The sequence below is a fragment of the Lepus europaeus genome, chromosome 5 (genome assembly GCF_033115175.1).
Source record: "Lepus europaeus isolate LE1 chromosome 5, mLepTim1.pri, whole genome shotgun sequence".
Taxonomy (NCBI): Eukaryota; Metazoa; Chordata; class Mammalia; order Lagomorpha; family Leporidae; genus Lepus; species Lepus europaeus.
In genome coordinates this window covers 7,494,555-7,521,541 of record NC_084831.1, presented here as the reverse complement: position 1 = coordinate 7,521,541, position 26,987 = coordinate 7,494,555, and the positions used below count along the sequence as shown (strand labels likewise).

Here is a 26,987-nt window from a genome sequence, read left to right as displayed (position 1 = left end):
GCAGAGCCCTGGGCTTTTTAGTTGCAGGGTTTATAGGAAATGAGGGAGGAAATGACTGCTTTTGCTGTGGACGTCTTGCTCTGCTCGCTCAGCCCCAGCCCCTGTGTTTGATTGATTTTTCCTGCTGGGACGGCGCTGAGGGCCTGCGGTCCCCCTGCTGCTGGGGACGTTGTGTGGCGGTCTGCGGGGAGCCCTCTCCCAGTGAAGTTCTTCTCCTCCCACTTGGTCTCTTTGAACGGCCCCAAGGTTCTTGTTTTTAGGATGAAATAGTTTCCCATTAGTGAAAGGGCCGTAGGAACGGCAGAGAACATCGACTGGCCCGCCTTACACTGACTGGCTCCAGGACGTTTTCCCTCTCCGTGTTCCCATATCTGTATTTGGAAAGTATTTTGACACCAAATGGTGGTGGTGGCCTCCATGGGGTGAGTGAGGTCGCCCAGGATCCCACCCCCCCTCTCTCCCTCGCCTTCTCTCTCTGACTTCCTCCTCCGGCCCGAGACTGGGTCTCTCTCACTGCTCACCCTCGGATTTTTTTTTGCTTAGACTTTTATCTTGTTCTAAGTGATAATAGAATGGAGAGGGAAAGTGCTCAGGTTTTAAAGGGGTTTATTGTAAAAGGAAGGAAAAGAAACTTTGTTTAAAACACAAACTAGAATATTTTATTTTTACAAAGCAAGATACTTATATACAGCATGAATTATTTACCAAAGCACTATCAGTAACCTTCATTTTTCAGACCTTTTTTTATAGACAACATTTCTTAAAAAGTAAATACAAATAGATGTATCTAAATTGACCATGAGTAGTTGAAGGCAGTTTTGGGCAGGCGACCATGCAGGCTGTCCCCTCCCACTGGTGCTCCCTGCCACCACCAGATGCCCTTGGTCCCTTTCGGTCCTGTACCCAGACAGAGGTGAGCAGGGGCGGAGCCAAGAGTCTGATCGCAGGGCCCAGAGTCCTGGAGTCTCCTCCAAGGAAGTGCAGCCTGGGGCAGCTCATCCCCAGCTGGACTGAGGGGCATCTCGTTCCGTTTAGCTAATGAAGACGTGTGGACTGGAGGTCGTTCCATGCGATTTAGAAGTGGAAACTTGCCTCCTCCACCACCCTCTTCCATTCTTGCCTCCGACACTCAAAGCCTCTCTGAGAATGAAGATAATACAGTCCTTTTTAGCAAAGGAATTCGGGATTCGCTCTTACATAGAGAAAACGGATAAAGCACTCTGACAACTTTTTCCCACAGACCACCACGTGGAAGAGACAAGCTGCTGTGTTAGGGATCCCAGGCAGAGCGAGCCCACTCAGTTCAGCCCCTTGAGAAGTACTGGTAGGACCGTTGGGGGGGAGTACTTCATGTGTGCACCCTCACATCCGTGTGCATAGAACGGTGTTGTACTGCTCAGAGACCCCCCCTGTCATGGGAGATTAGAAGCCCCCCCTGCCCTCGCCACACTCCCTCCCCTCCTCCCCCTCGCCCAGCCTCCACGCGCCTGTTTCTGAAACCCTGCTCACAGCAGCCTGCATTCAGGGCTTGAAGTCTTCCGGGCGGATTTTCATCTCCACCCGCTTGAGGGAGTAGTTGGCGCCATGCCAGCCATACCAGGTGATGCCGTCCAGGTGCTTGTCGTGCTCTCCCAGGCGGTAGTAAACCCCGTTGAGGTTGGAGTCTGTGCAGCAGTTGTACCAGTATCCACCTGGCACGAGAGACAGATCAGTGCTCGCCAGCTGAGGGCACCCTCCCCTCGGAAACAGGGGGCGGGCTCTCCATCAGGTATTGGTAATTTTCTTAAGCAGGGAGAAAGAAGTTAGGGTGCCAGTGCCAGAGCACTGTACCGTTGGAAATCCACCCTCTCCCCAGGGCTCACCTTTGCGGAGCTGTGCGCACTTGTCCAAGCAGTTGTCATTGTCCTTGTCCTTGGTGCTGAAGGCTGTGTTGTTGTGGTAGTAGAGGGCATCGTTGCCAGCGTTGCCGCTGTAGTTGCCCAGGAAGAGGCGGTAGCTGTTGAGTTCATTGCTCAGGACAAAGTGACTGTACTCTGCATAGCGCACGGTGCCCTCCCAGTCCTGTTGGGAGAACAGAGCCTTTGGGAAACTGTAGGAGGCTGTGTCTGCTACTGTCCCTGTGCCTCTTCTCTCTGCAGCCCCACAGCCAAGCATCTTTGTGTAGCTTCAATCTAGTCAGACTTCATTCCTTGTTTACCTCTAGTTTATCAGGCTAACCCAGGAGCCAGGAAAAGGGGTCCTACGTTAAACTTCTCTCCAGACACCACTTGGCCTTGATGAGTCTCTTTCTGTGTTTCTTTCCCTTTCCCGTCTGGAAGAGGAGTGGATAGATGTGTGCTTTGGAGAAGTCCTAAGAGTAATGTGAAGGTGCCGTGAGTGCTTGAAGACCTACAAGGCTTTCTAGCCAGGGCCAGTAAGGCTTGCATCTGGAGGAACTCGTGCCCCAGGCAGAGCAGAGACACTGGGTTTCGGCTTAGCTCACTGTTGGACCTGCTCTGCTTTGGCCTGGGTCGGTTTACCTCTGTGCCATGTGCAGCCCCGCTTTGGTGAAAAAACAAGATAGGAACTGTTGTTGTTCAACTGTGCTGTCACCTGCAGGGGAATCATAGTAACCTCCAGTCTGTAGTGACAGAGACGAGGGAGGGTGCCCAGGGCAGTGCACACTGGTGTGTGGCAGCTCTGGGTCAGTCCCAGGGCCCCAGGCCTCGGGCTCACCTCCATCTCCACGCGGAGCCTGGTTGGCTGTCTGGAGAGCCGGTGGATGTGTTCATTTCCCAGCCAGAAGTCTCCACGGATGCTGCCAAAACCTTGCTTGTACTGCTTCCAGTCCCGGTAGAAGGAGACCAGGCCACTCTTTCGTCTCTGGATGACAGTCCAGCCTCCGCCTCTGGTCTCCATGTCACAGAACACCTGGAGCAGACGTGCTCACTCAGGCACTCACAGGCACAGACAAGCAGCAGCGTGAGGACAGGTTCCCCCGCCCTTCTCCTGTCCCGGCAGAGCCAGTGGATACACACCCACCCACGGTCCACTGGCTCAGGGTGCTGCCCGGTGTTGGTTGCTGGGCCAGGTGACAGCTTGCTAAGGAATAATTACCCAGGTGAAGGTTGGGGTGAGTGAGTTCACAGCTTGAAGGCAGAACTCTGGGCCCTACCATGTGCTCCCTTCATGTTCTCCTTTCTTGTCCCCCAAAGAATATTTGCTCTAGGACATGGCAAGAGATTTGAACTAATTATGTGGTGGCTATCAGAAGTATGTAATCTAATCTGTGTGTGAAGATTTGGCATCTGATTGATATGGATTGAAGGGGCCAAACAGATGCCTAGATTTGGGTGGGGGTACCCAGAAACTGAGTTTGGGGTGTTCTCTGGTAAACTGTGTGTTTGCTTCTCTGTTTAGAGTAACCCCTTTGCAGGCCATGACTAGCCCTGTTGTTGCTCACTTTTGAGGGCTGGGGGACAGAGGACAGAAGCAGGCGGTGGGCAGCAGTGACTCACCTCCAGCTCTGGGCTGCCCAGGAAGTCATTGGAAGGCAGCCGGTACACCCCGGAGATACGGTAGTTCTTCTGGTAGAGGGACGAGCAGTCGTAGATGGCATCTGTGAAAGGATGGGCAGGTGCAATGTCCCTGCTACGCCTGGACTTGAGGCTTCACAGCGTTGTCTTTCCCCTCGGACCCTCACTGTGCCATCCGCAAATGCAAATGCAAGCAGTCTGAGGAGCACTTGGAGGCCTGCCCCCCGGGGTTTTAGTAAAGCAGAAAGGATAGCACGGGACAGGCTGGTTCTCGCTGTGGGGCAGCGCGGACAGCAGAGAGCTGTGGAAGAGACAGGCTGTCCCGATCGGATTCAGAGAGCCAGGCTCCTGCAGTCCGGGAGAGGCTGCTGCCTTCTGGGTCTGTGACCCCTGCTCTGAGGCCTTAGAGAAGAGTGCAAGGGTGGGGACGTGTGCGGGCCTTGGTTCCTCACAGAGCATGCTGGGAGGCGGGGGCAGGGCAGGGCCCTCAGGTTTCTTCACTCCCTAGCGTAGGTGGAAGCACCAGCTTACGGCTTTCTCTGGAGGACCACCCACTCGTTAGAGTGTAGAGGCGCCACAGAGAACACTGAGCAGTGTTCCCAAGGCCTGCCCGGGCTACGTGTGACCGCAGGAAGCTCCTGGGTGGGGAGAAGGTTGCCTGATTGGAGGAGCAGCAAGTGGATCTGTCAGATTCCTAAGTCTGACCTGGCCTTCTGCATGTCTGATCTCATCTCACAGACCAAATCAGGACTCTGGAAAATAGTGCAAGAATGCCCTCCCCGTCCCAAATTGGGGGTTCGAAGCCTGTACTTCGGAACAGGACTTATACACGGTTTAGAAATCAGAATTTTTAAATTTATATTAAAACTTTCTCTGCATTTGAACGGAGGGTAACCAGTTACTTGCTCATCATTGTGTCTGTTCTTGATGGATAATGTGACCATTTTTATATCATCAAGAAATGACTTAACTGTAAGATATGTGCCTTGTAGCTAACATTTTCCTGGTGATTTCAGAAAACAAAAATGATCTCTAAAAGATAAATTCACCTTGGCTCATCTAAGCCATGCTAACCAGTAACTGAAAGTTACTTTGCAAAAAGAAAACATTAAATGTATCTTGTTTCTGGGCTGTCAAAAACCTGTAATTCAACATTACATTTTCTTATTACTTATATTTAGAATTTTATTTGAGTCCATGGGGGAAAAATAGAAATATCAGAACTGAGGAAGTGAAGGAGCTGTGCTTTTGTGAGCGCACAGGGACTCACCAGCTGTGGTGAGTGGAAGGAGCCTGCACACTGAATTCCAAGCCAGTGAGAAGTTAGGTTTGCAGAAAAGACACAGAATTCCACTCGGCTCGGGGGCATCAGAAAGCTTTCTTGGCAAAGCCTGTCTTCCACAAGCACAGGTGTTGCCGTGTGCTGTCTGTTCCCGCTTCCCTGGGACTGAGGGTGCAGCCTGCTAGCTCAGGACAAGGAAGTGGCACAGCCGCACCACCAGGAGGACTTGAACCTGAGCCTGAGACTCCCTGAATGGCTCTGGTCAAAGCGTATATCACCCAGTGCTCCAAGATGGTTAAGTTGCAAACATCGGGTGCCTAGAAGAAAGCCGTGGAGGCACGGGGTAAATGTACAGAACCAAGAGACGCTCTGAGGAAGCCTTAGCTGAAGGGGAAGTGTATCCCGGAACACCAGTCCCCGTCTTGCCAGCCAGGGGCGGAGCGGCGGGCGGCACTTACCTGCTGAGGTCTGCGTGAGGGTCTGCGCGGCCTGCAGCTGCATGATGTCGATCTGGTTGTTCATCTCGGAGTACTTGCTCTCGGCCTCTGTGAGCCGGGACTCCATGCGCTTGCCGCTGCTCTCCAGCTCCATCACCTGCATGACCACGCTCACCCAGTCCTTCTCCTGCTTGCTGCCCAGCTCGCTCAGCACCCTGCTCAGGTTGGCCACCTGGGCCTTGAGCTCCCGCACCTCCTCGCAGCAGGCGGCCACTTTGGGCTGTGCGGGTGTCTTACGCTTCGGGGGCTTCTGCAGCCACACTGGGTGGCTGACGAAGGCCACAATGAGGATGCAGAGCCAGGTCACGGCTGAGAGAGGCTTTTTCGGCATCTTCCCTGGGCGTGGGTGAGGAAGGTTCTTCCTTTGGGGAGTCTGGGGAAGCCCAGCTGAGCTCTGCGGGGCTGCAGCAGACCTGACGGCTCCCCGCGGGTGGCCTCACCACGTGCTGGTGGTCTTGCTTGCTCTGCTCGTTCTTAGCCTTTCTCAAAGCTTGAGTTTCTGAAGGTGGAGCTTCACGGAGAGCCTACAGCTTTCCTCCTCAGGTCTGAATGCTCAGAAAGCCTGCATCTTAAATATTGTGTGCTGCCTGCCCCTCCACCCCACCGTGGCCACGCATGGGCTTCAGCCCCTCCCAGCTCATCTGGGAGGGTCAGGTGCCTGGTCGGTGAAGTCAGCGTAAACTTAGGCCAGAGGAGGGGAGGGGGGAGACAGGGCGAGTCTGTCTTTCCTTGCCCGTAGTCCTCAGGGCTGACGAGAGGACTGAATGTGTGTGGTTCTAGTTTGGCCTATTAGATTCTGCCCCTGCCAGCCACTGGCTCAGCTCTATCAGGGGCAGGGCAGGGTCGGAGGAATTTCCAGATTCCTGTCTAAAGGTTACATAACCACGGGCTGAGGGCAAGCTGGTGCTGGGAGTAGGACACTTCTCACCCAGGGGACTGGTAACGTGGCTCGTGCTGTTTATGTGAGGGCTGCCGTACCTTGGCACCCTGCGGACGGTGCTTTTAGCTGGGCTGCTCACTCCTCTCTGATCTTCGTTCAGTGTCCACCAAACCTTTGTTCCACCTGGAGCAAACTCTCGCATTTGAGAATTCTCAACTTAGAAAAGTTCTAGAAATAGAAGGATAGAGTAAATCTCTTAGAAAAAAAAAAAAAGACTTTGCATCCACAGGATTTGTGCAGTTGTCTTTTTTTTTTTTAACATACTTTCTCCTTCAGCAAAGAGTAAGCCAGTGTCGGCGCTCACACTTGACATTTTGCAGTGAGGCGTCAGGAGATTATGCCAGAGATGGAAAGGCAGCAGGGCCAAGCCCGGTTCTGGGATCGGTCACTCACACTTCTGTCAGTCCCTGGGCAGAATGGGAAACAGGCCCGTCCTGGCCCAGAACGCACAACTTGGAAAGTATGTGAAAGTATAGAAAAAAGAACCCTCATCGCCTGGTAAGTCTGCGCAGTGTGGTTCTGCCTCTGTCTGTGTATGACCTTGTACCCAAACACACAGATGCTGTAATGTTTTGTGTACTGTACATGGAGCACTGCTCTGTTCCATGTAAGAAACACGGCACTTCAGCAAACATCCTCAGAATAAGCTTGGCTGTGGACTGTATACAAAGGTCCCTCTGTCCTTCAGACAGCACCTCGGTCCACGATTGCCGTCTCCACGGTCTGGAGCCACCGGGGCAGTTACTTACCCTGTTGGTGTTCGTTGTGGGTCCTTCTCAGGCGAGCCTGACACCTGACAGCTCTGCTTGCCTTCTGTAAGCTCAGCCAGGACGCCAGGCTGCTCGGAGCCCCTCCTGGGCGGGCAGCTGGAGTCCCCACAGGCTGCTCGGAGCCCCTCCTGGACGGGCAGCTTGAGTCCCCACAGGCTGCTCGGAGCCCCTCCTGGGTGGGAAGCTTGAGTCCCCACAGGCTGCTCGGAGCCCCTCCTGGGTGGGAAGCTTGAGTCCCCACAGGCTGCTCGGAGCCCCTCCTGGGCGGGCAGCCGGAGTCCCCACAGGCTGCTCGGAGCCCCTCCTGGGCGGGCAGCCGGAGTCCCCACAGGCTGCTCGGAGCCCCTCCTGGGCGGGTAGCCGGAGTCCCCACAGGCTGCTCGGAGCCCCTCCTGGGCGGGCAGCCGGAGTCCCCACAGGCTGCTCGGAGCCCCTCCTGGGTGGGAAGCTTGAGTCCCCACAGGCTGCTCGGAGCCCCTCCTGGGCGGGCAGCCGGAGTCCCCACAGGCTGCTCGGAGCCCCTCCTGGGCGGGCAGCTGGAGTCCCCACAGGCTGCTCGGAGCCCCTCCTGGGCGGGCAGCCGGAGTCCCCACAGGCTGCTTGGAGCCCCTCCTGGGTGGGAAGCTTGAGTCCCCACAGGCTGCTCGGAGCCCCTCCTGGGCGGGCAGCCGGAGTCCCCACAGGCTGCTCGGAGCCCCTCCTGGGCGGGCAGCCGGAGTCCCCACAGGCTGCTCGGAGCCCCTCCTGGGCGGGTAGCTGGAGTCCCCAGCAGTTCTTCCCTCTACACTGGAAGGCAATAGGGGCTCGGGAGGAGCGGGTGCTTTCTCACGTCCTCTGTCTGCGTTGTCTACTGAGGGGTGAGGATGGGGCTGGCACCCACAGAAACTTACCATTTTGCCCAGAAGAGTCTGCTGAGGGTTGACACTGTGCCCAGCCCCACTTTTCTTTTTGTGGATGTCTAGGCCAGTGGACACCACAGCCTTAGCTCTGTGCAGTTCATTTCACTAGGGAGCGCCTAGGCTATAATTGTTGGCTAAACTGGGGATCTTCAAGGTTTCCCTGGCAGTTGCATGGCGCTGAGCTCAACCATGTGCCACAGTGCTGTGAGCTGTGCGGTCACGTATAGCACCCCTCGTGCCCATGCCACCTTGGACATGTGATGATGCAGCAGAAAAAACACAGAGGAGGGACCCACGTTGTGGCTCAGTGGGTTGAGCCACCGCTCGCAATGCCTGCATCCCATGTTAGAGGGCTCTCTTCTTCTGATTCTGTTTTCTGCCAGAATTCCCCTGGAAGGCAGTCTAAGGTGGCCCAGGTACTTGGACCCCTGTCATCCTTGTGGGGGCAGAGTAGAGTTCCTGGCTCCTGGCTGTTGTGGGCATTTGGGGAGGGAACCACAGATGGAAGATCGCTGTCTCTCAGCGTAAAGGAACAGTGGAGCTCGCTGGGCTCCGGGCAGCTGCTGGTTTAGTCTCCCCAGTAGCTGCTTCTCTGGGTCAAACAAGAAGATGTTATGAATCAATTTTCATATCTGGGAAGAAAGTGAGTCAGTCATTCATATATGCATGTAGCAGTCCTTCTTAGGGAAGGTAGAAGGGGTTATAAGTTTGGATGGAAGGCATTTAGTTTTTAGTAAGAGTGCCTGGTGTCTGATATTTGTTTTCTGGAAACTGATTTCCAGCATAAGGCATAACTTGGAGACAGAAGCTCTTCTTATTCGAAGATTTGTCTAAGTTGCCTCAGCTACCCAAATGTCAACAAGTCCCCTAAATGCTGAGAAACAATAGCTAATTAAGGGCATTTTCCGTGCCAGAGATTATTTGTTTTGCACAACACCCACAACTCGGTTACGTCCCTAGATTGTGAATCTGTTAAAGAAGGGGAGATCAGCCCTTGTTCTGGGCACAGCTAAGCCAGTGGCATAGCCTGCTGTGCTGCTGACCCTCTGACCTTTCCCTCCCACTACTGAAAGCCCAAGCCCATCACGGAGGTATTTCCATATATTCCCTATGCTTTTGAATTGTCCACTTTTGCCAAAGCCCATGTCCTGGACCTGCCACTGTTCAACTTGCAGGAGACAGCATAACGCAACCCCAGCCTGGGGTGTCTCCCAGTCCAGCTGCAAAGACTGACAGCTGAATTCTAGGGCAGTGTGATGAGCTAGCATGGAGGACGCAGAGCAGGAAGAGTGCCCAACCCACAGACGCTCCGCAGAGCCTCCAGAGGGAAACTCCGCCAGGAATTGGAGGTGCCTCCGAGCAAAGGTGTGGCTGTGTCACAGACATGGCCTGAGGGTCAGAAGCAAGAGCTGGGGAGGGAGGGTGGAGGGGAGCCAGGCCTGAGGGCCTCACGGTCCAGGGGAGCGGTGTGACCACCCCTCTGGGAACAGGGGCTGTGGAAGGAATCCAAGGAGCTTTGGCTTCTTGTTACTTTGTTTACCCGAGTCCTACCAGGAAGTAGGTTTTCGAATTGCCAGACAAGACTTGTAACTGGAAGTATGTAACTTAGAATTTCTTAAAATTGTGGTGTATTCATATGAAATAGCCTGACAGACTCGCTGGCTTCAGGATTCGGGAGGCAGTGTGAGAAGCACTTCAGTACCTGGGTCTGGCTTCTCATCCCTCCCTAACGGAATGTGACGATGGCCAAGTTACTTTGCTGAGTTTACCCATCTGAAATGGAGATAAAAATCAAAACTGCCTCACCTCCCAGGATTTTTACCAGGGTTAAATATAGTGAAGGGTTGAAAATTGCTAAAACATTATTTGTTTTTTAATGGTTTCTATTTTTAATAGATTTTCAGGAATACAATATATTATTAAATGTTGTCATTGCTGTACAATAGATCTCTTAAACTTATTTCTCCCACCTGGCTGGAATCGGGTATCCTTTGACCAGGAGACTATGCAGTATTTGTCTTTGCCTGATACATTTCACTTATCTTCATGTCTTCCAGCTTTAGCTTCTTTCTTGTTAGTAAATGTAAGACCTTTTTAAAGATTATTTGAAGGCAGAGTTACAGAGAGAGAGAGAGATCCATCTTCCCTCTACTGGTCCTCTCCCCAAATCATGGCAACAGCTGCCAGGAGCCAGGAGCTTCCTCCCAGTCTCCCACGTGGGTACAGAAGCTCTAGGACTTGTTCCACCCTCCACTGCTTTCCCAGGCCATAGCAGAGAGCTGGATTGGAAGTGGAGCAGCTGGGACTCAAACCGGCGACCATATGGGATGCTGGCACTGCAGGCAGTGGCTTTACTGGCTGTGCCACAGCGCTGGCCCTATAAAGTCACTTCCTATCCCTGGAAGACCACCAGCTAGCGTCTCACTCTGTTTCTTATGAAGACCAACAGGCAGCCTGCAGAGCATTCGCAGTGTTTTATCTCCCTGGTGGCCTCTCGGGTCACATGTAGCAGCTAAGACAGAGCAAAGGAAGTGACAAGTCCCTGTAAGAAAAGCCTCACCTCTGACAGTTGTGTTCCTCATGTTCTATACAGGAACCTAATAAATCTCGTCTTCCCCAGAGGGGAAGCAAATGCCTGTTACGTTACGATCTTCAGCCAGAGACAAGACCCCATCAGAGGTTGCAGGCAAGATCCAAGGTCCATGCCCCAAGCTGCCCCGTGAACCACAGGGCTCCTCTTGAGCCTGGCTTGCTACCCGCCCTGACTTGGGCACCACAAACTGGAAAACAGACCCGTCATTCTTGAAGAATGTTGGGGGGTTTGTGCCAGTTGTGGCTGAGCAGCCGATCAGTGGCAAGGGTGACTGGGTTTTACAGTCAACAGGCGAGGGGCGAGGTGGGCAGACAGAGCCCACTCTGTCCAGGCTGTAAGCACATGGAGTCACAGTGTGCTGCTTGGAAGTGTGCGGCCTGCTTTTACAGATCTCTGCTGGCTTCCAGGAGACACAGTCCTGCTCTCCCAGCACCGCTGCTGGGGGAGGAAGCACCCAGGCCAGAGAGGGTGAGGATTTGCTCCCAGCCCTCTGGGCTCGTGCCGACCTCAAAAGTGCCCTTGTGTCTCTAGGAATCTGTGCTTTTTTTTTTTTTTAATGATTGTTTTTTAGCGATTTATTTATTTATTTATTTGAAAGGCAGAGATAGAGAAAGAGAGAATCTTCCGTTTGCTGGTTCTATTCCCAAATGGCCACAATAGCTGGGGCTGTGCCAGGCTAAAGCCAAGAGTAGGGGCCCAAGTGGTTGGGCTATCCTCAACTGCTTTCCCAGGCACATTAGTAGGGAGCTGGATCAGAAGTGGATCTGGGCCGGCGCCGTGGCTTAACAGGCTAATCCTCCCACCTTGCGGCGCCGGCACACCGGGTTCTAGTCCCTGTCGGGGCGCCGGATTCTATTCCGGTTGCCCCTCTTCCAGTCCAGCTCTCTGCTATGGCCCGGGAAGGCAGTGGAGGATGGCCCAAGTGCTTGGGCCCTGCACCCGCATGGGAGACCAGGAGGAAGCACCTGGCTCCTGGCTTTGGATCAGCACGATGCGCCGGCCGCAGCGGCCCTTGGAGGGTGAACCAATGGCAAAAAGGAAGACCTGTCTCTCTGTCTCTCTCTCACTATCCACTCTGCCTGTCAAAAAGGAAAAAAAAAAAAAAAAAAGTGGATCCACTGGGACTCAAACCAGGGCCCACATGGGATGTTGGCGCTACAGGCGGAGGCTTAACCTTCTGTGCCACAGTGCCGGCCCCAGAATCTGTGCTTTTGTTGAAGAGCTCCATGCGCCAGGATGGGAGACCAGGGAACCATTGTGTAGCAAAAGCTCTGGCTCAGGTTGCAGCCCATCATTTTCTTAAATGCCCTTGTAGATTCTGCCCTACCCAAGCGGGCACATCTCACGGGAACCAGTGGAGTGTAGTTGTTGTGACTGCTGACTTTCCATAGGTTCGCTGTGCAGCACTTTGCCTTCACAGAGCGCTGCACAAACCCCAAGGACAGTGTTTCCTTGCAGACAGTGGGCCATCGATGAGAAGCCCTAAGAGGAGAGCTGCGGGGTTTCTGCCACAGCTTACCAAAAGCACCGAGGGTCTTCTGTGGCCCTTCTGCAGGGAGTGCTCGCTGTATTTCATAGGAAACCTGTCTTTGGCAGGAGGCAGAGAAACTGCTTCTGACTTTTTTTTTTTTTTTTTAAGATTTATTTATTTACTTGAAAGAGTTACACAGAGAAGGAGAGGCAGAGAGAGAGAAAGAGAGATAGAGGTCTTCCATCCATCCGCTGGTGCACGCCCCAGATGGCCGCAACAGCCGGAGCTACACTGATCCGAAGCCAGGAGCCAGGAGCTTCTTCCAGGTCTCCCACGCAGGTGCAAGGACCCATGGACTTGGGCCATCTTCCATTGCTTTCCCAGGCCATAGCAGAGAGCTGGATCGGAAGTAGAACAGCCGGGACTCGAACCGGCACCCATGTGGGATGCCGGCACTGCAGGCCGTGGCTTTATTTTCTACACCACAGTGCCGGCCCCGCTTCTGACTTTATGAAGGGGTTCAGAGAAGACACATGGCTGGCAGTTTGGTGTTCACACTGTGTGCAGCATCCTGCATCTCAGGCCTGAGGAGATACAGGAGGTGCTGTGTCCGTCCCAGTGAGGGCGGCGTATATCAGTGGTGACACCACTGGCCTCCCAGATTCTCTTGGACATTTCACTGGCTGTGAATCTTGGTAATCCAATTACAGTGTGTCCTGGTTCTTATCGCATATTTTCTTTACCAAGCAGGTTGGTGTATTTCTTCTTTGCCCTGGTCCCAGAGTGGGCATTGGTATTCCGGCAATGTGGCCCATCTTCCTAATGGAGTAGAAGGCCAGTTCACATCTGCTTATACAATTCAGTGTGGAGAGTTTGGAGCCGCCAGATCACTAGGTGCCAGCTCATTTATTTTTTGTTTCCCAACTTCATCCACTTAATAGATTGAGTCAGAGCTCTTGAGCATTCAGAAGCCAAGAAGTCAGGATTTTACCCAAAATAGCCACTCTGCTTTGAGTCAAGGTAGACGGAAATTAGCTTTGGGTTCAGTATATCAGCCCTCCTCCCCATTTTGTTCCTTTTCCCTGTCTTTTTCCTGACAGCTTCTTCTTTTTAATAGCCTCTCTCTGAGCTCTTCATTTCACTCTGGATAGGAGGAAGCAGAAGGAGGGAGGAAAAAAACCTCCAGGCTTCACCAGAAAAGGAGCAGTGCCATTGTTGTAGAATAAAAAGATAATGGCCAATTTGTCAAGAAGTGTTGACAAGAAAGATAAAGTTGGAAGTAATTAACTGGCTGACATGCTGGGAGCGATGCGCCTGCCAATAGCTCCCTAAATCAGCCAGAGCCTTGGGAGTGTGACAGCCATTCGTCATTTTTACGGCACACCTCTGACAGCCCCCTTGGTTGGAAACCTGGCCAGCACAAATCCTGTGCTCTGACACACTGGGGTTGTGCACCTCTCTGTGCCTCGTATGGGCGCCATGTCCAGTTAGGAGAGGCCTGGAAGTGCAGCCAGCCGGCGTCCTGCTGGGCAGTGTGCATCCTTGAGTGTGGGCACTGTGAGTCCCGCAGCCGGCCCTGGGCATGGCTGCAGGCCCAGTTCCATAGGAGCAGTCTGTGCTGACTGTGAGCTCAGGAGCGGCTCTCCTGGTGCCCTGGGCACTCGCAGTACTGCCCTCAGCCACCCACGGCCGCCACCGGGTGAAACGGCGATGCAGCCGTTCCGAGTAATTATGCAGACGCGACGTGGAAAACGCCTGTGTTAGGTGAAAGGCAGAATATAAATCGTGTGTATGCTCAGGTCTTCACCGTGTAGAAGATAATTATTCAGACTATACACAGGTGGCAACTACTCTGACCGGATGATTCTGTTGTAGGCACTTCCCTCCTCCAAGATTATCTTAATTTAAAAAAAACAGATATGCTTCCCCTGACCAGTGTTGCAAAGATGGGATTTTTCCCACCTCTTCCTGGTTGAGACAGCTGTTAACATCCCAGCCTTTTTGCTCTTACTTTTCGCACATGCAGATTGAGCTTGTCCTCTAGCTGGTGTGTGACAGACATGCCACTTAAACCGCGACCACGGGGAGGGATGAGGACTTGCAGAGAACGCGCAGCTGGAGACACTGGGAACCTGTCTTGACTGTCTGGAACCAGCCCCCTCCCTTGCACCAGATGTCTTTCATCTTTAAGCCCTCAAGAGCTCTGAGGACACCGGATGTTCCCGCTTTGACACCTTGTAACAGGGGAGCCCTTTCTTTCTTAGCTATAGAAAAGGAGTGAAGTCTTTCCTGCCTTCTGACCCCGCCAGACCCAGTGCTGCCACCGTCATTACCTGACTTTGGCTGAGTATCTGAGACCGGCCAGTCTCCCTTCACGTCCCCACCGCCTGCTCTGACAGGCTCCCACCCTTCTCCATGTCACAGTCAAGTGTCCTCACCATGCCTTCTGTCTTCCCTCTGTCCTTTCCCTTTGCAGTCCCTCTGTTCAAAGCCAGACTTACATCCTGGACTTGCAGGCCAGCCCCTGGTCCCCAGGCCCCTGGGTCAGCTGTCTGACAGGCACCAGGGCCCAGCCAAGCCCCGCTTCCTGGCCCTGTAAGGGAGTCAGACTGTCTTCTCTGAATCACACGTTGGGCACAGAGCTGTCTCTGGGTACTGGGAGAAGTGAACGGAGAGGATCTGAAGTGGTTTCCACTCTGCCGGAGAAGGAGAAGTGCTGCTTGACACAGGGGCAGGAGCCCGGAGCAGCGTCCAGTGCGGCCTCATCTCGCCGCCTCAGGCTCCTCGCTTGGACCTGGCACAGGCCCGTCAGCTGCCGCGCATGTGTCGCCAGCCCAGCGCCAAGAGAATTCAGAGAATTCTCATTTGACAGGGAACCAAGTGAAACGCAGACAGCAGTCTGCACTAGAAATAGACAGCAGGAAGAAGGCCCAGAGCTTTCTGGGCTGCCAGCAGGTCATGTCCTCATGAATGCCTGATGGCAGCGCTGGGGAGCCTGAGTGTTCCCCCAGATGTCCTGCCGGTACTCCTCATCGGCCCGAAATTCCAACAGCTGGAGCTGTGTGTGGGAGAGTCTCGCACCACGTTGCAGGTCCCCAGGGTGCCAAGCCAAGAGCGGAGGGCCGTAACTAAGCAGGCCGCACCGGGAGGAACTGCCAAGCCCAAGTGCGGTGGTTTGAGTTCAGCGCAGGGCCTGCGGAGCGGGGACTAGGGGGGCCCTTCTGGAGACGGCCGTGGCAGGATGGCATTGGAGCTGCTTTGCAGCGGGTCAGCATTCAGACCTTCCTGTCAGTCTCTTCCTCCTCCGTGATACGGGTCACAGCCTGCCCCAGGAAGCCCCCAGGGACACTTGAGCAGGAGGATCATGCGGTCAGCATGCCCCACGCCCGGTGCAGGCTTCTCTGCCATCGTTCGACAGGGCCACTGCCCAGGCAGGGAGACCTTCACAGCCGGGGAGCCTGCTCAGACTACCACCTCCCCTTCCCTGCTGGAGAGGTGAGATACCGCGGAGGAAAGGGGCCTGGCGTCATCTGTTTGGGATGTGAATGCATCAGGGGGATTCCATCCTCTGTCAACTCTTCCACTCTAGAAAGTGTTTGCCTCAGTTGCCAGGAATTGCCCAGGTTTCAAGCTCTTCAACTCAACCTCCTTTGATAAAACCTAAATCTTAGGGCCGGCACTGTGGCGCACCAGGTTAACGCCCTGGCCTGAAGCGATGGCATCCCATATAGGCGCCGATTCGAGTCCCGGCTGCTCCACTTCCAATCCAGCTCTCTGCTATGGCCTGGGAAAGCAGTAGAAGATGGCCCAAGTCCTTGGGCCCCTGCACCTGCATGGGAGACCTGGAAGAAGCTCCTGGCTCCAGGCTCCTGGCTTCGGATCAGTGCAGCTCTGGCCATTGTGGCCAATTGGGGAGTGAACCATTAGATGGAAGACCTCTCTCTCTCTCTCTCTCTCTCTGCCTCTCTTCTCTCTGTGTAACTCTGACTTTCAAGTAAATAAATAAATCTTAAAAAACAAAAACCTAAATCCTGGGGCTGGGGAAGGGAGGAAGAATGAGTGAGACTGAGTCTGTCTGTAGAATTGCCTCATCCCCTTCTGATTCTGTCCCACTGTGTCCTCTCTCTCTTCCTGTCTTACTGCCACCAGGTTCTGCTGCGTGCTCTGGGCTTATTACACCAGCAGGCAGTTTCCCTGTGCTTCGTAGATTCACAGCTATGTAGCATGGCCACCAGGTGTACTCCCTGGAATGTGGGTGCAAATCTACCCTACCCCCGTGTCACAACGACCGTGGGATCACATCCGGTAGCTCAGAAGAGGCTTGTGGCACCTGTCTCCTCCTGTCCTCAGTGCCTGCAGAGAGACGGCTGGGCTGTCATTTTTGCACACAGTTGTCACGACCATGTTGCTGCCCAACCTTTGGTCTCGTTAGACCTGTTTGTTGTCAGGTCTGTGCACTGGGCCAGCAGCACCCCATATGGGCGTTGGTTCATGTCCCAGCTGCTCCTCTTCCAGCCCAGCTCTCTGCTGTGGCCTGGGAAGGCAGTGGAGGATGGCCCAAGTGCTTGGGCCCCTGCACCAGCATGGGAGACCAGGAGGAAGCACCTGGCTCCTGGCTTCGGATCAGTGTGACCTGCCGGCCGCAGATCTTCCTTCTGTTGGTTCACCCCTCAAATGGCCGCTATGGCCAGAACTATGCCGATCCGAAGCCAGAAGCAACCGGGACAGAACTGACACCCCAACCAGGACTAGAACCCGGGGTGCCAGTGCCGTAGGCGGAGGATTAGCCTAGTGAGCTGCGGCGCCGGCCCATAAATGCCTTCTCAAGATCCTCAGGTCAGAGACCTCGACTCATTTCTCGGACTGAACTCACTCATTTTTCACGGGTGAGTTCTAGTCCTGTGAGTTACAGTTGTCGCGTTTCTGTGATTGTCCTTGCTGCTGGACAAGAGCTTGTCATGAGTCTCAAGGCATCCTTAGGTTGCATGGTAGGTGCAGTAGTCCCTGTAGGACCCAACTAGGGGATGCCTTCCCTTCCCATGCAGCCTGCCTGCCCCACACACATTCTAGTGGGAGGTTTTACGCAGGAGACTCATTTGGACCCTTCTGTGTTTGTTGCTTAAGATTTACTTATTTATATATTTGAAAGGCAGAACGTTAGGGAAAAAAATCCATCTGTTCATTCACTCCTCAAATGGCCATAGCCACTGGGTCTGGGACGGGCTGAAGCCAGGAGCCAGAAGCTTCATTCTGGTCTCCTACATGAGTGGCAGGGCCCGGCCATTTGAGCATCTTCTGCTGTCTTCCTATTTGCATTAACTGGAAGCTGAGTCAGAAATGGAGCAGCCAGGACACGAGTCAGCACTTTGCTATGGGCCGTCAGTGTCACAAGCAGTGGCTTGGTGTGCTGCAGTGCACCTCCAGTCCCCAGACTTCCTCTTCCAAGAGTTGGGGCTGTGTGGTGCGTTTTCTTTGTTAATCGGCAGAACTGCTGGTCTGTCCCTACAGGGGCTATATCAAAGCATAGCAGTGTTGAGGTCGCCTTTGTAGTTCTCCTTTGAGGTCCCTAACCACTAGAAAGTTTTGATTGGCTTATTAGAAAGCTCTAGTGCATAAGAAGGGGAGGATTAGATTAGGAAGAAGCTTGTATTTGTTTTTGTCTTTGTGTCATTTGGGCCCCAAAGTAGATCAAGCTTTAGTAATGTTTATAATTTCTTCTTAAAAATAGAATATGTTCCAGAACACAAGATTGGAAGATAATTACTAGACCTCCGAGATTGTCTGTTTCTTAGTTAGGTTCTTCTGATTCAGAGAACCTTGGCTATCCCAGCAGTCTACTGAGTGTAATACATAGCATAGGATGTATGCGCTTTAACATATAGACTGTATGTTGGCTTTCTTTTTTCCTGTTTTTTTTTTTTTTAAGATTTATTTATTTATTTGAAAGAGTTACACAGAGAGAGGAGAGGCAGAGAGAGAGAGAGGTCTTCCATCCGATGGTTCACTCCGCAATTGGCCGCAATGGCTGGAGCTGCGCCGATCCAAAGCCAGGAACCAGGAGCTTCCTCTGAGTCTCCCACGTGGGTGCAGGGGCCCAAGGACTTGGGCCATCTTCCACTGCTTTCCCAGGCCATAGTAGAGAGCTGGTTCAGAAGTGGAGCAGCCAGTCTCGAACTGGCGCCCATATGGGATGCTGGTACTTCAGGCCAGGGTGTTAACCCACTGCGCCAAAGCGCTGGCCTCTTTTCCTGTTTTCTTATACTTTTAAAATCTTTATTTGGGCTCAAGGAACTATAAGATCAGAAATCTATACCTAGTAATGTCGATTTTTTTAAAGATTTATTTTATTTGAAAGAGTTACACAGAGAAAGAAGGAGAGGCAGAGAGAGAGAGAGAGAGAGAGAGAGAGGTCTTCCATCCGCTGGTTCACTCCCCAATTGGCCACAACAGCTGGAGCTGCGTGAATCCGAAGCCAGGAGCCAGAAGCTTCTTCCAGGTCTCCCATGCGGGTGCAGGAGCCTAGTGTCTTGGGCCATCTTCCACTGCTTTCCCAGGGCACAGCAGAGAGCTGGATTGGAAGTGAAACAGCTGGGACTTGAACCGGCACCTGTATGGGATGCCAACACTGCAGGTGGTGGCTTTACCCACTACACCACAGCGCCGGCCCCTCTAGTAATATTGATTAATAGAGCAGGTTATGCCACTGTCCAGCACCTGATATACAAGACCAGTAGATATTAAGACCTGCTTCCCAGTGAACCGGTGGGAGTAGCTGGTCCCTTTAGAGGAACTCATTTAGGGCGTCTGAAGGGAAACTGTAATGCTGTGGTTTCACTGTGAGTAAAAGTGTTTCTGAATCCAGCAGCAGACTAACGTATGGAAAACGCTGTGGTTCATGTTTTGCTTGGGGCCAGTGCAGGAAGTCCCAGAGCCCAGGAGAGTCCATGAGGTCGCTTGTGTGCTGCTGTGAACAGAGGAGGGGGACAGAACCTGGGCACTGGGCGCTCAGATAGCCCTGTCAGGAAGAGTTTGGAACTTGGGCTGATGCCTTCCTGGGGCTCGCTTACGTCTCAACCATAAGCATGTGTTTTCCTGTAGACAACTGCTTGCAGTTGTATTTCTAGCAAATTTTGTCCTTGGAAAAAACACATGGAGGACCCACTGAGCAATTTCATTTCTAGTGTTTGATTTAATTCCATGAGGAACCCTGTAAAGGAGGTGGTAGTAGCTACATTTTATGGAAGAACAATTTAAAATTAAAGAACAGTGGCTTGTTTATGGCCACTCTGTTCTTCAGTGTCAGAGTTAGACTTCCAGAAATGTAGACCGAGGTCTTCTGACTGCAGACGCAAAGCTGTTTTAGAGGATGCATTCAAACCCTTAGCATTCTGCCCCGGCACCCAGATTGTATTTTTTCCACATCCAAAATGCACTCACTTTATCCTAGTAGCCCTAAAGTATTTTTGTTTTTTAAATATTTGTTTATTTGAAACTCAGAGTTATATAGAGAAAGGAGAAGAGGTAGAGAGAGAGAGAGGTCTTCCATCTGCTGGTTCACTCCCCAGTTGGCTGCAACAGCTGGAGTTGCACCAGTGCCCAGCCAGGAGCCAAGAGCTTTCTCTGGGTCTCCCACGCGGGTGCAGGGGCCCAAGGACTTGGGCCATCTTCTACTGACTGCTTTCCCAAGCCATAGCAGAGAGCTGGATCAGAAGTAGAGCAGCCAGGGCCGGCGCCATGGCTCACTAGGCTAATTCTCCGCCTGTGGCACTGGCACCCTGGGTTCTAGTCCTGGTCGGGGCGCCGGATTCTGTCCCGGTTGCCCCTCTTCCAGTCCAGCTCTCTGCTGTGGCCCGGGAATGCAGTGGAGGATGGCCCAAGTCCCTGGGCCCTGCACCCACATGGGAGACCAGGAGAAGCACCTGGCTCCTGGCTTTGGATCAGCGCAGTGCGCCGGCTGCAGCAGCCATTTGGGGGTGAACCAACGGAAAAAGGAAGACCTTTCTCTCTGTCTCTCTCTCTCTCACTGTTCACTCTGCCTGTCCAAAAATATATATATGTATTAAAAAAAAAAAAAAAGAAGTAGTGGAGCAGCCAGGACTTGAACCGGCCCCCATATGGATGCCGGCACTGCAGGTGGTGGCTTTACCCACTACACCACAGCGCCAGCCCCAGCCCTAAAGTTTTATGTGATGTCAGCACCAACTCAGAAGCCTCAAGTCCAGAGTCTTGCCTGCACGAGGCTCAGCACATGCCTGAGGCAAATCAGTCCAACGGTGAACATGTAAAATCAAATACATTATCTACTTCCAAAACACATAAGATAGACATTCCAGGAGAGAGAACATATGACAGAAAGAAAGTAGTAACAAGTCCCAGAGAAGTCAAAGCCCAAGAGAGGGCCAGGCATTGGTTCTAACAGTTTAGATGCCGGACCCCACTGTACTGTACCCCACTCTGGAGTACCTGGGTTCATCCCATGGCTCCAGCTTCCTGCTGATGGAGATCCTAGGGAGCAAACAGTGAGGGCTCAGCAATTGGCCCCTGCCACCCACATGAGAAACCTGGACTGAGGTCCCAGCTCCTGGCCTCAGCCTCCTGGCCATTGCAGGCATTTCGTGAGTGAACCAGCAGATGAAAGTGCTCTTTCTTTCTTTCTCAAATTAAAACACACATGCACAAACAAATTTAACAAAGAAAACCACGTTAAATCTCTAGGCTTTGAAAATAGTCTCCCGAGGCTGGCACTGTGGCATAGCAGGTAAAGCCAATACCTGCTGTGCCAGTGTCCCACACGGGTACCAGTTTGAGCCCTGGCTTCTCCACTTCTAATCCAGCTCCCTGCTGATGTGCCTGGGAAAGCAGCAGAGATGGTCCAAGTCCTTGGGCCCCTGCACCCACGTGGGAGACTAGGAAATGGCTTCTGGCTTGGATCAGCCCAGCTCCAGTCGTAGCGGCCATTTAGGGAATAAACCAGCAGATGCAGATCTCTGTGTCTCTCCCACGCTCTCTGTAGCTCTGCCTTTCAGATAAATAAATCTCTTTTTTTAAAAAAAAAATTTCTGTTTAATAAAAACAAAATACTCTCCCTCCCCTACTTCCTGGACACAGGTGCAGGAGTTGGGCCCCCAGGGCCTCCCACAGCTCTACTCCTGTGGCTTTCCTGGGCTCTGCCTATGCTGCAGTTTTCACAGGTTGAAGTCTGTGTCTGTAGCTCTGCCTGGGGCAGCCCCAACCCCAGATTTCTATTTGTCACTGTCTTATTGGGGGCTCTCTGTGGTGGGTCTGCCCCTGCAGTAAGTCTCTGCCTGAGCCCCAGGTTGTCCAAGGCGCCCTTTGAGATGTAGGTGGAGGCCCCAGTGCCTCCATGACTGGTGCATCCATGTGCCTACGGCATCACATAGACACCACCAGGGTCTGTGACTCGTGTCCTCTGCAGTGGCAAGCTCAACGCGGGGCCACTTGAACCACAGCTGGAGTGGCCGAGCAGTGCCGCTCAGGGACTGCAGGAGCAGAGTCCGGGGCAGCCCTGGGCAGTGAGCTTGTGGAGGAGCCCTGGACCGTCGCCCAGACCCTTCCACCTAGGCCTGTGGTGCAGGGCAGCCGTGGGGCTCTCTGAAATGCCATCAGGACCATTCCCAGCGTCTTGATGATCTCTCTCCAGCTCAGTCACACCCTTGGTGCCGTCTCCAGAGAATGTTCTTTCATTCTCTAACTCAGGACAGGGCTGTGTTTTCCAAACCTTCTTGCTTTGCTTTCCTTTTGACTATGAATTCTGTCTTTGGGTCATTTCCCCCCTTAATGTAAGTGTCTAAAAGTAGCCATGCAGCAGCCTGAACACTTTGTTGTATAGATTTCTCTTCTACCACATGTCCTAATTCTTTGTCCTTTAAAAAAAAAATTTTACCTATTTACTTGAGAGGCAGAGTTACAGAGAGAGGAAGAGACGGGTCTTCTATCTGCAGGTTCACTCCCCGAATGTCTACAATGGCCAGAGCTGGGCCAATCTGAAGCCAGGAGCTTCCTCCGGGTCTCCCACACAGGTGCAAGGGCCCAGTGACTTGGACCATCTTCTACTGACTGCTTTCCCAGGCCATCAGGGGGAAGCTGGATTGGAAGTGGAACAGGTGGGACTCGAACCGGCGTCCATATGGGATGCTGGCTCCGCAGGTGGATGCTTGAGCGGCTATGCCCCCTGATTGTTTGTTCTTACCTTCTGCATTCCATAAAGCCTTCGGGCATGGACACAGTCCAGCCAAGTTTATAGCAAAGATGGCCTTCACTGTGGATTCCCATATCTCTGTTCCAGCTGAGACCTCACAGGTGGCTTTACCGTCCACGTTCCTATCAGCATTCTGGTCACAACCGCTTGCTAACCTCTAAGGAATTCCCGACTGTCCCTGGTCACCTTGTCTTCTCCCAGACCCCCGTCTGACCCCCCTTAGCGCCCCACTCCTGGCAACTCAGGCGTTTTCTGGTCTGCTCTTTGCATTCTCCAGCTGCTCCCATGTGTCGGCTTGTTCTCCGCACAACTTTCTGTGCTTGTGCCTGGAGCGGGTAATTTATAAGGACCAGGAGTTCAGGGGGCTGGGAAGCCTGAGAGCACGGCGCCAGCACCTGCTGGTCTCCAGGTGGGGCCCTCCTGCCAGGCTGGATTGTGGCAAGCCAGCCAGAGAACTTCCTCCCGTGACAAAGCCTCTCCCACGGTAAATCCCACATGTACCAATCGCCTCCCATCTAACTGTCTCGCCTCTCCTATTCCATTAAGGTATGCTTCTGAGGGTAAAGTTACAGCAGGTGAATTAATCAAACCACCCCCACCTCGCCTTAACAGAGAAACGTGGAGGCCATCCCTGTCTGTGTAGACTGGGCTGGGGGCCATCATCACTCTTCCTGGGCCTTGGTTTCCCCAGTCTAGAACAGGGCTGACAGCACCTTTCCCTTCCTGCTAGGTATGTGTGAGGTCAAAGAGTGATACGTTGGAAAGATTACTTGAAATGTGCTTTGTAAACATGAGCCATTAGATTATTACTTTCACAAATGTTAACTTCAGCTTCATCAGATTTCTGGGCAGTTCTCACTCTGTTTTATTGGAAGAAATGTGGAATTTGGATTTTTAAAAATAATATTTATAACAGCGATCTCTTGCCATATTACCACATTGAACCCAAATCCTGGAATTTCCCAGCCGCCCCTGAAAGGTAATTCCAGTCAGGTAGGCAGTTTGCACTCAGCACAGTAAACGGAATCCTTGCTCGTTAAGCCTGCCCACGTTTCCAAGTTGGTGTGTCACATTTTGCCCCTACCAATAAACAGGTGTGATTGTGGATGTCCCATGTGACTTTCTCAAGCCCGCTTCCCCCTCCTTCTTCCCCTCCCTTCCGTAACTCGGACTTGTGTTTGGTGTTGGGTGTAGTTGCACAAGTCCCTGCTGGGACAAGGGTCTGAGCCCTGCGGCTCTCCTGCTCACAGGGCCTCCTTGTGGTATCTCTGGTTGACTGATGCTGGCACTAGGCCTTTGGGTAGCACTGGCCAGCTGCCCCCATATACCACACCAACGGCACTGCCCGCCCGCTTGCATATGGTTAAAGTTCCTCTGGCCCCGTGGGCCACGTGCTGCTTGGAGCTGGCATCAGCAAAGCAGGTGTCACTGGTGACAGGCATTTCCACTCCAGAGGCCAGCCCAAGTAACTTGAGTGTGGTCCCTTCTCAGCCTGTTGTATGGCGGGGGGAAAGCGGGGTTCTTCCGGGGGAGCAGTCCACAGGGCTGCACGGCCAGTCCCCCTGAGCCGGCCTCAGTGCCGTCTCTGGTACTCATGGAGTCCAGTGATTTAGATTAATTTTGGTCACTCCTATTCCTGAAGGCAACTTGTGAGAAGAGATAAGGGTTACGAAATGAGAGGGAGCTCGTGGCTGTGCACTGCAGCGGGGACAGTCGTGGACCCAGGATTTCTAGTTTTAAGAAATGAACAGGTGCTGCCTGCCTGGCAGTATCTGGGAGGAACCCAGTCTGTCTCTCCCCCCACGAAGGGTAAGGGATCGTCACTGGAGCTGAGCTTCCTGGGTGGTAAAGGAGAGTAAGTGCCGTTCTCTTCGCACCTGCACAGGATTGTCCCCGCGTGCTTGGTGGTCCGTCTGCCCACAGGTGACCTGACACTTGCACCCTCAGAAGTGTTGAATTAATCACCTCTTCCTTTTGTTTCCTCAGCATTAACAATAAGCTTCAGCAGCCCGAGGCAGCTGCCGGGGTGTTGGAGTATGCCATGAAACACTTCGGAGAGCTGGTAAGTGCCCCGTCCCTTGGTAGCGGCCTGGTTAGGGAGGCACTCAGCCATGACCTTCCTCTTCTGTTGCCCCCCAGTTTATAACAGTCTGTTACTGACTTACCTTGTGTCTTAAGGAAAGGAACCGACAGTGGCTCTCAGGATTCCATTTGCCCGCAGGCCCTAAGAGTAGAATCTAATCAGCAGCCGTCACTGAGTTGCCAAGCTCAGACCAAGTGCCAAGCCCTTTGCTACGTGCCGTACGTACATCATTGAATTCGGTCTTCACCACAACACTGTGAAGTAGGTTCTGTTGTTAGCCCATTGTACAGAGGAGGAGACTCAGCCCAGCAGGTTAAGCACCTGTCTGAGCCCACAGAGTGAATGTCAAAACCAAGACTTGAACCCAGGCAGTCTGAGGGCCCAGGCGTCTGGCCTGATCAGAGTCACCTCCGTGTCGTCTGTGCCAGCGCTCATTGCGGCGGCCCACAGTTAGCACTCAGTGCAGACTCAGGAGAACATGACCATGCTACAGAAAAACTAGACTGGCATTGGCACTGGTATTGAGGGGTTTTCTGTTTCTTTACTGCTCACATAGCCGCTTCTCTGCTGTCGTTTTGCCCTGCCAATATGAAAATGTTTTATTCTATTTGGTGATCAGAATATGTAACGCATCGACTCAGTCAACTTAGCACTGACTTCCTGGAAGGCCGGGAAGCTCCGAGCGCTTCTGTCTGATGAGGAGCCTTTGATTCGGCGTGGAGGTCGCTCGCTCCGCACAGCCTTAATCGAGAGCCTGGGTGTGGGCATGAAGGAATCGGGGACCGCCCCCAGGTTTTGTTTGTCTTTCCCTTTGCCTCACAAACAAGCACTAGCAAATTGGACTGAAACTTTCAAGGGGGTCTTTTGCCATCTCTAGCGCATATTATCTGTAACCAGACCAAGATAGCATCTGTCCAGAGGATGACAACAGGGGTCTCGTCTCACCCACCTTTGCCACAGTCCCTGTTTGCAGAGGGAAGACAATGGGCCAGCAGGGCCTGTGCGTCCACCCAGAGCATAGTGCCCAGCAAGTGCTGATCGCAGCAAGGACGCCGTGACATCTGGCATTCAGGTGACCTGCCAGCAGATGGTTTGTGCTCAGAGCGCCAACCTCAAATGAAGGTTCCTCCATCTTCAGGCCCTGAAGGTGGCCATTAGCTGCAGGGTTATTGCTAAGCCCAGAGTGGATTTTCTGTTATATTTAGGTAGCTGAATCATATTAAGCTTGACAATCGTTTGCTTTTGTCTTGGCAGAGCCTGCGCGTTCTCAGCACAATTTATGTAACAGCAATCTCATTAGAATTTTGTGTGATTCATTGCCTAAACCTTATAGGTTCTGCAATCTATTGCAATTCAGAACACCCTGACCTTTGCGTGACCTGCTCCACGGGCTGCCCCCTGCTCTCTGCATGTTCACACAGACACGTTAGTCACTCGCTGCTTTCTTTTCCACTGGTCCAGAAGTCCCGAGTGGGACATTTACCACTGCTGCTTTCTCATCCAAGAGATTGTGATGTTCCACTGCCTCTGCGGTCTCTTCCCTTAGCTTGCGTTCATGTTTCGGCGTCATAGAGAGGCATTATTCTGAACAGCCTTGGAGGATGAAGCTCAGAGAGTGTCCCTTCCAGGGGACCAGATAAGACTGGCTGTGTTGACAAAGTCCACTGGCATGAGGGGTTGGGGTAGGGCTGCCACAGCAGCACACTCCATGCCGGGGCAGCAGAGGGCACGGCTCTCCGGAAGTGAGACGGGGGCAGGAGGTGCGAGCTGACTCTAGAATGTGATTGCCCCCCCGACAGGTTCCAGAAGAAGAAGGGTCTTTTTGAGGCGGCTCAGCAGAGTCGCTGTTCGTGTGTGTGCTAGAGCAACATCAGTTTTATTTAGAAAGATTAGGAGGGCAACGGGAGACATTACTGTGGGCCCTGCATTGTATCACACACATTCCACTGTGGAATCGTATTGTTAAAGAAATCCCTGGAGAGCTGTCCCCTGGCCTGCTAGGGAAACAGTCATTTACTGAACTGATGAAGAAGAAGCCCAGAAGTCAAGCTGAGGTGCAGGGCAGGTGGAGGGCAGACAGCACATAAAACAGCCTCCCAGTAATTTAAGAGCCGTGGTCTGTAACTTCGAGACTGCAGGTCCTCTGACTCACGTGGACAACACTCAGTCTCAGCGTGGCACCCCAGCCTCCAGCTGCCCAGGGCAATGGAATCCCTGCTTTGGCCCCTGACGCAGGTAAAGCTGCCAAGCACTGTGAGAGGAACATTGGACAGGAGACTGTAGAAGAAGGGTGGGAAGGGTTTCCAATCTTAAGTGCTGGTGTTATATTGTAAATTCTTCTTTCCTGCAAATTTAAAAATGCCTTAAGAAACAGAGGCTCAAGAGCTTTTTAAGAGTGAGTTGTTTTCCTCCAGCAAGGTTGCAGAGGTTTTGGTTCCTACACCTGCCCCAGCAGAAAAGCAGCCGCCATCCCTGCCGCGTGGCGGTGACGCCTGGGCCTGGGCAGGAGGAGGTGGGGGAGGAGCGCAGCCACATCTGCTCCCTGCCCCAGGGTCCTGCGGCAGTGTGCCAGGGAGCCAGCGCGCCGCCTTCAGTTCCAGGGTCCTGCGGCAGTGTGCCAGGGAGCCAGCGCGCTGCCTTCAGTTTCAGGGTCCTGCGGCAGTGTGCCAGGGAGCCAGCGCGCCGCCTTCAGTTTCAGGGTCCTGCGGCAGTGTGCCA

General features: G+C 53.1%; 2 protein-coding genes across 3 annotated transcripts in view; one reads left to right on the top strand and one right to left on the bottom strand.

The window, feature by feature from the left end:
• Window positions 1-26,987, top strand: part of MTOR (mechanistic target of rapamycin kinase) — a 141,188-nt gene that overhangs the window by 65,645 nt on the left and 48,556 nt on the right. For both annotated transcript variants that reach the window (XM_062190434.1, XM_062190433.1), the window contains exon 29: window positions 24,173-24,248. In XM_062190434.1, the coding sequence (XP_062046418.1) occupies window positions 24,173-24,248 (76 nt within the window). The remainder of the gene's footprint in view (window positions 1-24,172; window positions 24,249-26,987) is intronic.
• On the bottom strand, window positions 608-5,867 carry ANGPTL7 (angiopoietin like 7). The gene is made up of 5 exons (XM_062190432.1): window positions 5,256-5,867; window positions 3,498-3,598; window positions 2,716-2,910; window positions 1,863-2,061; window positions 608-1,691 (listed from the first exon to the last, which is right to left on the bottom strand). The coding sequence occupies exons 1-5, from the start codon at window positions 5,623-5,625 to the stop codon at window positions 1,522-1,524; spliced, it is 1,035 nt and encodes a 344-aa protein (XP_062046416.1). The 5' UTR covers window positions 5,626-5,867; the 3' UTR covers window positions 608-1,521.

Excerpts from the sequence above, each read along its gene's own strand:
- ANGPTL7 (XM_062190432.1), bottom strand. The coding sequence starts at position 5,625 with ATGCCGAAAAAGCCTCTCTCAGCCGTGACCTGGCTCTGCATCCTCATT. Across the intron at positions 3,599-5,255 it reads CCTCACGCAGACCTCAGCAG|ATGCCATCTACGACTGCTCG; the intron begins GTAAGTGCCGCC and ends ATCCTTTCACAG. Across the intron at positions 2,062-2,715 it reads GGCTCCGCGTGGAGATGGAG|GACTGGGAGGGCACCGTGCG; the intron begins GTGAGCCCGAGG and ends TTCTCCCAACAG.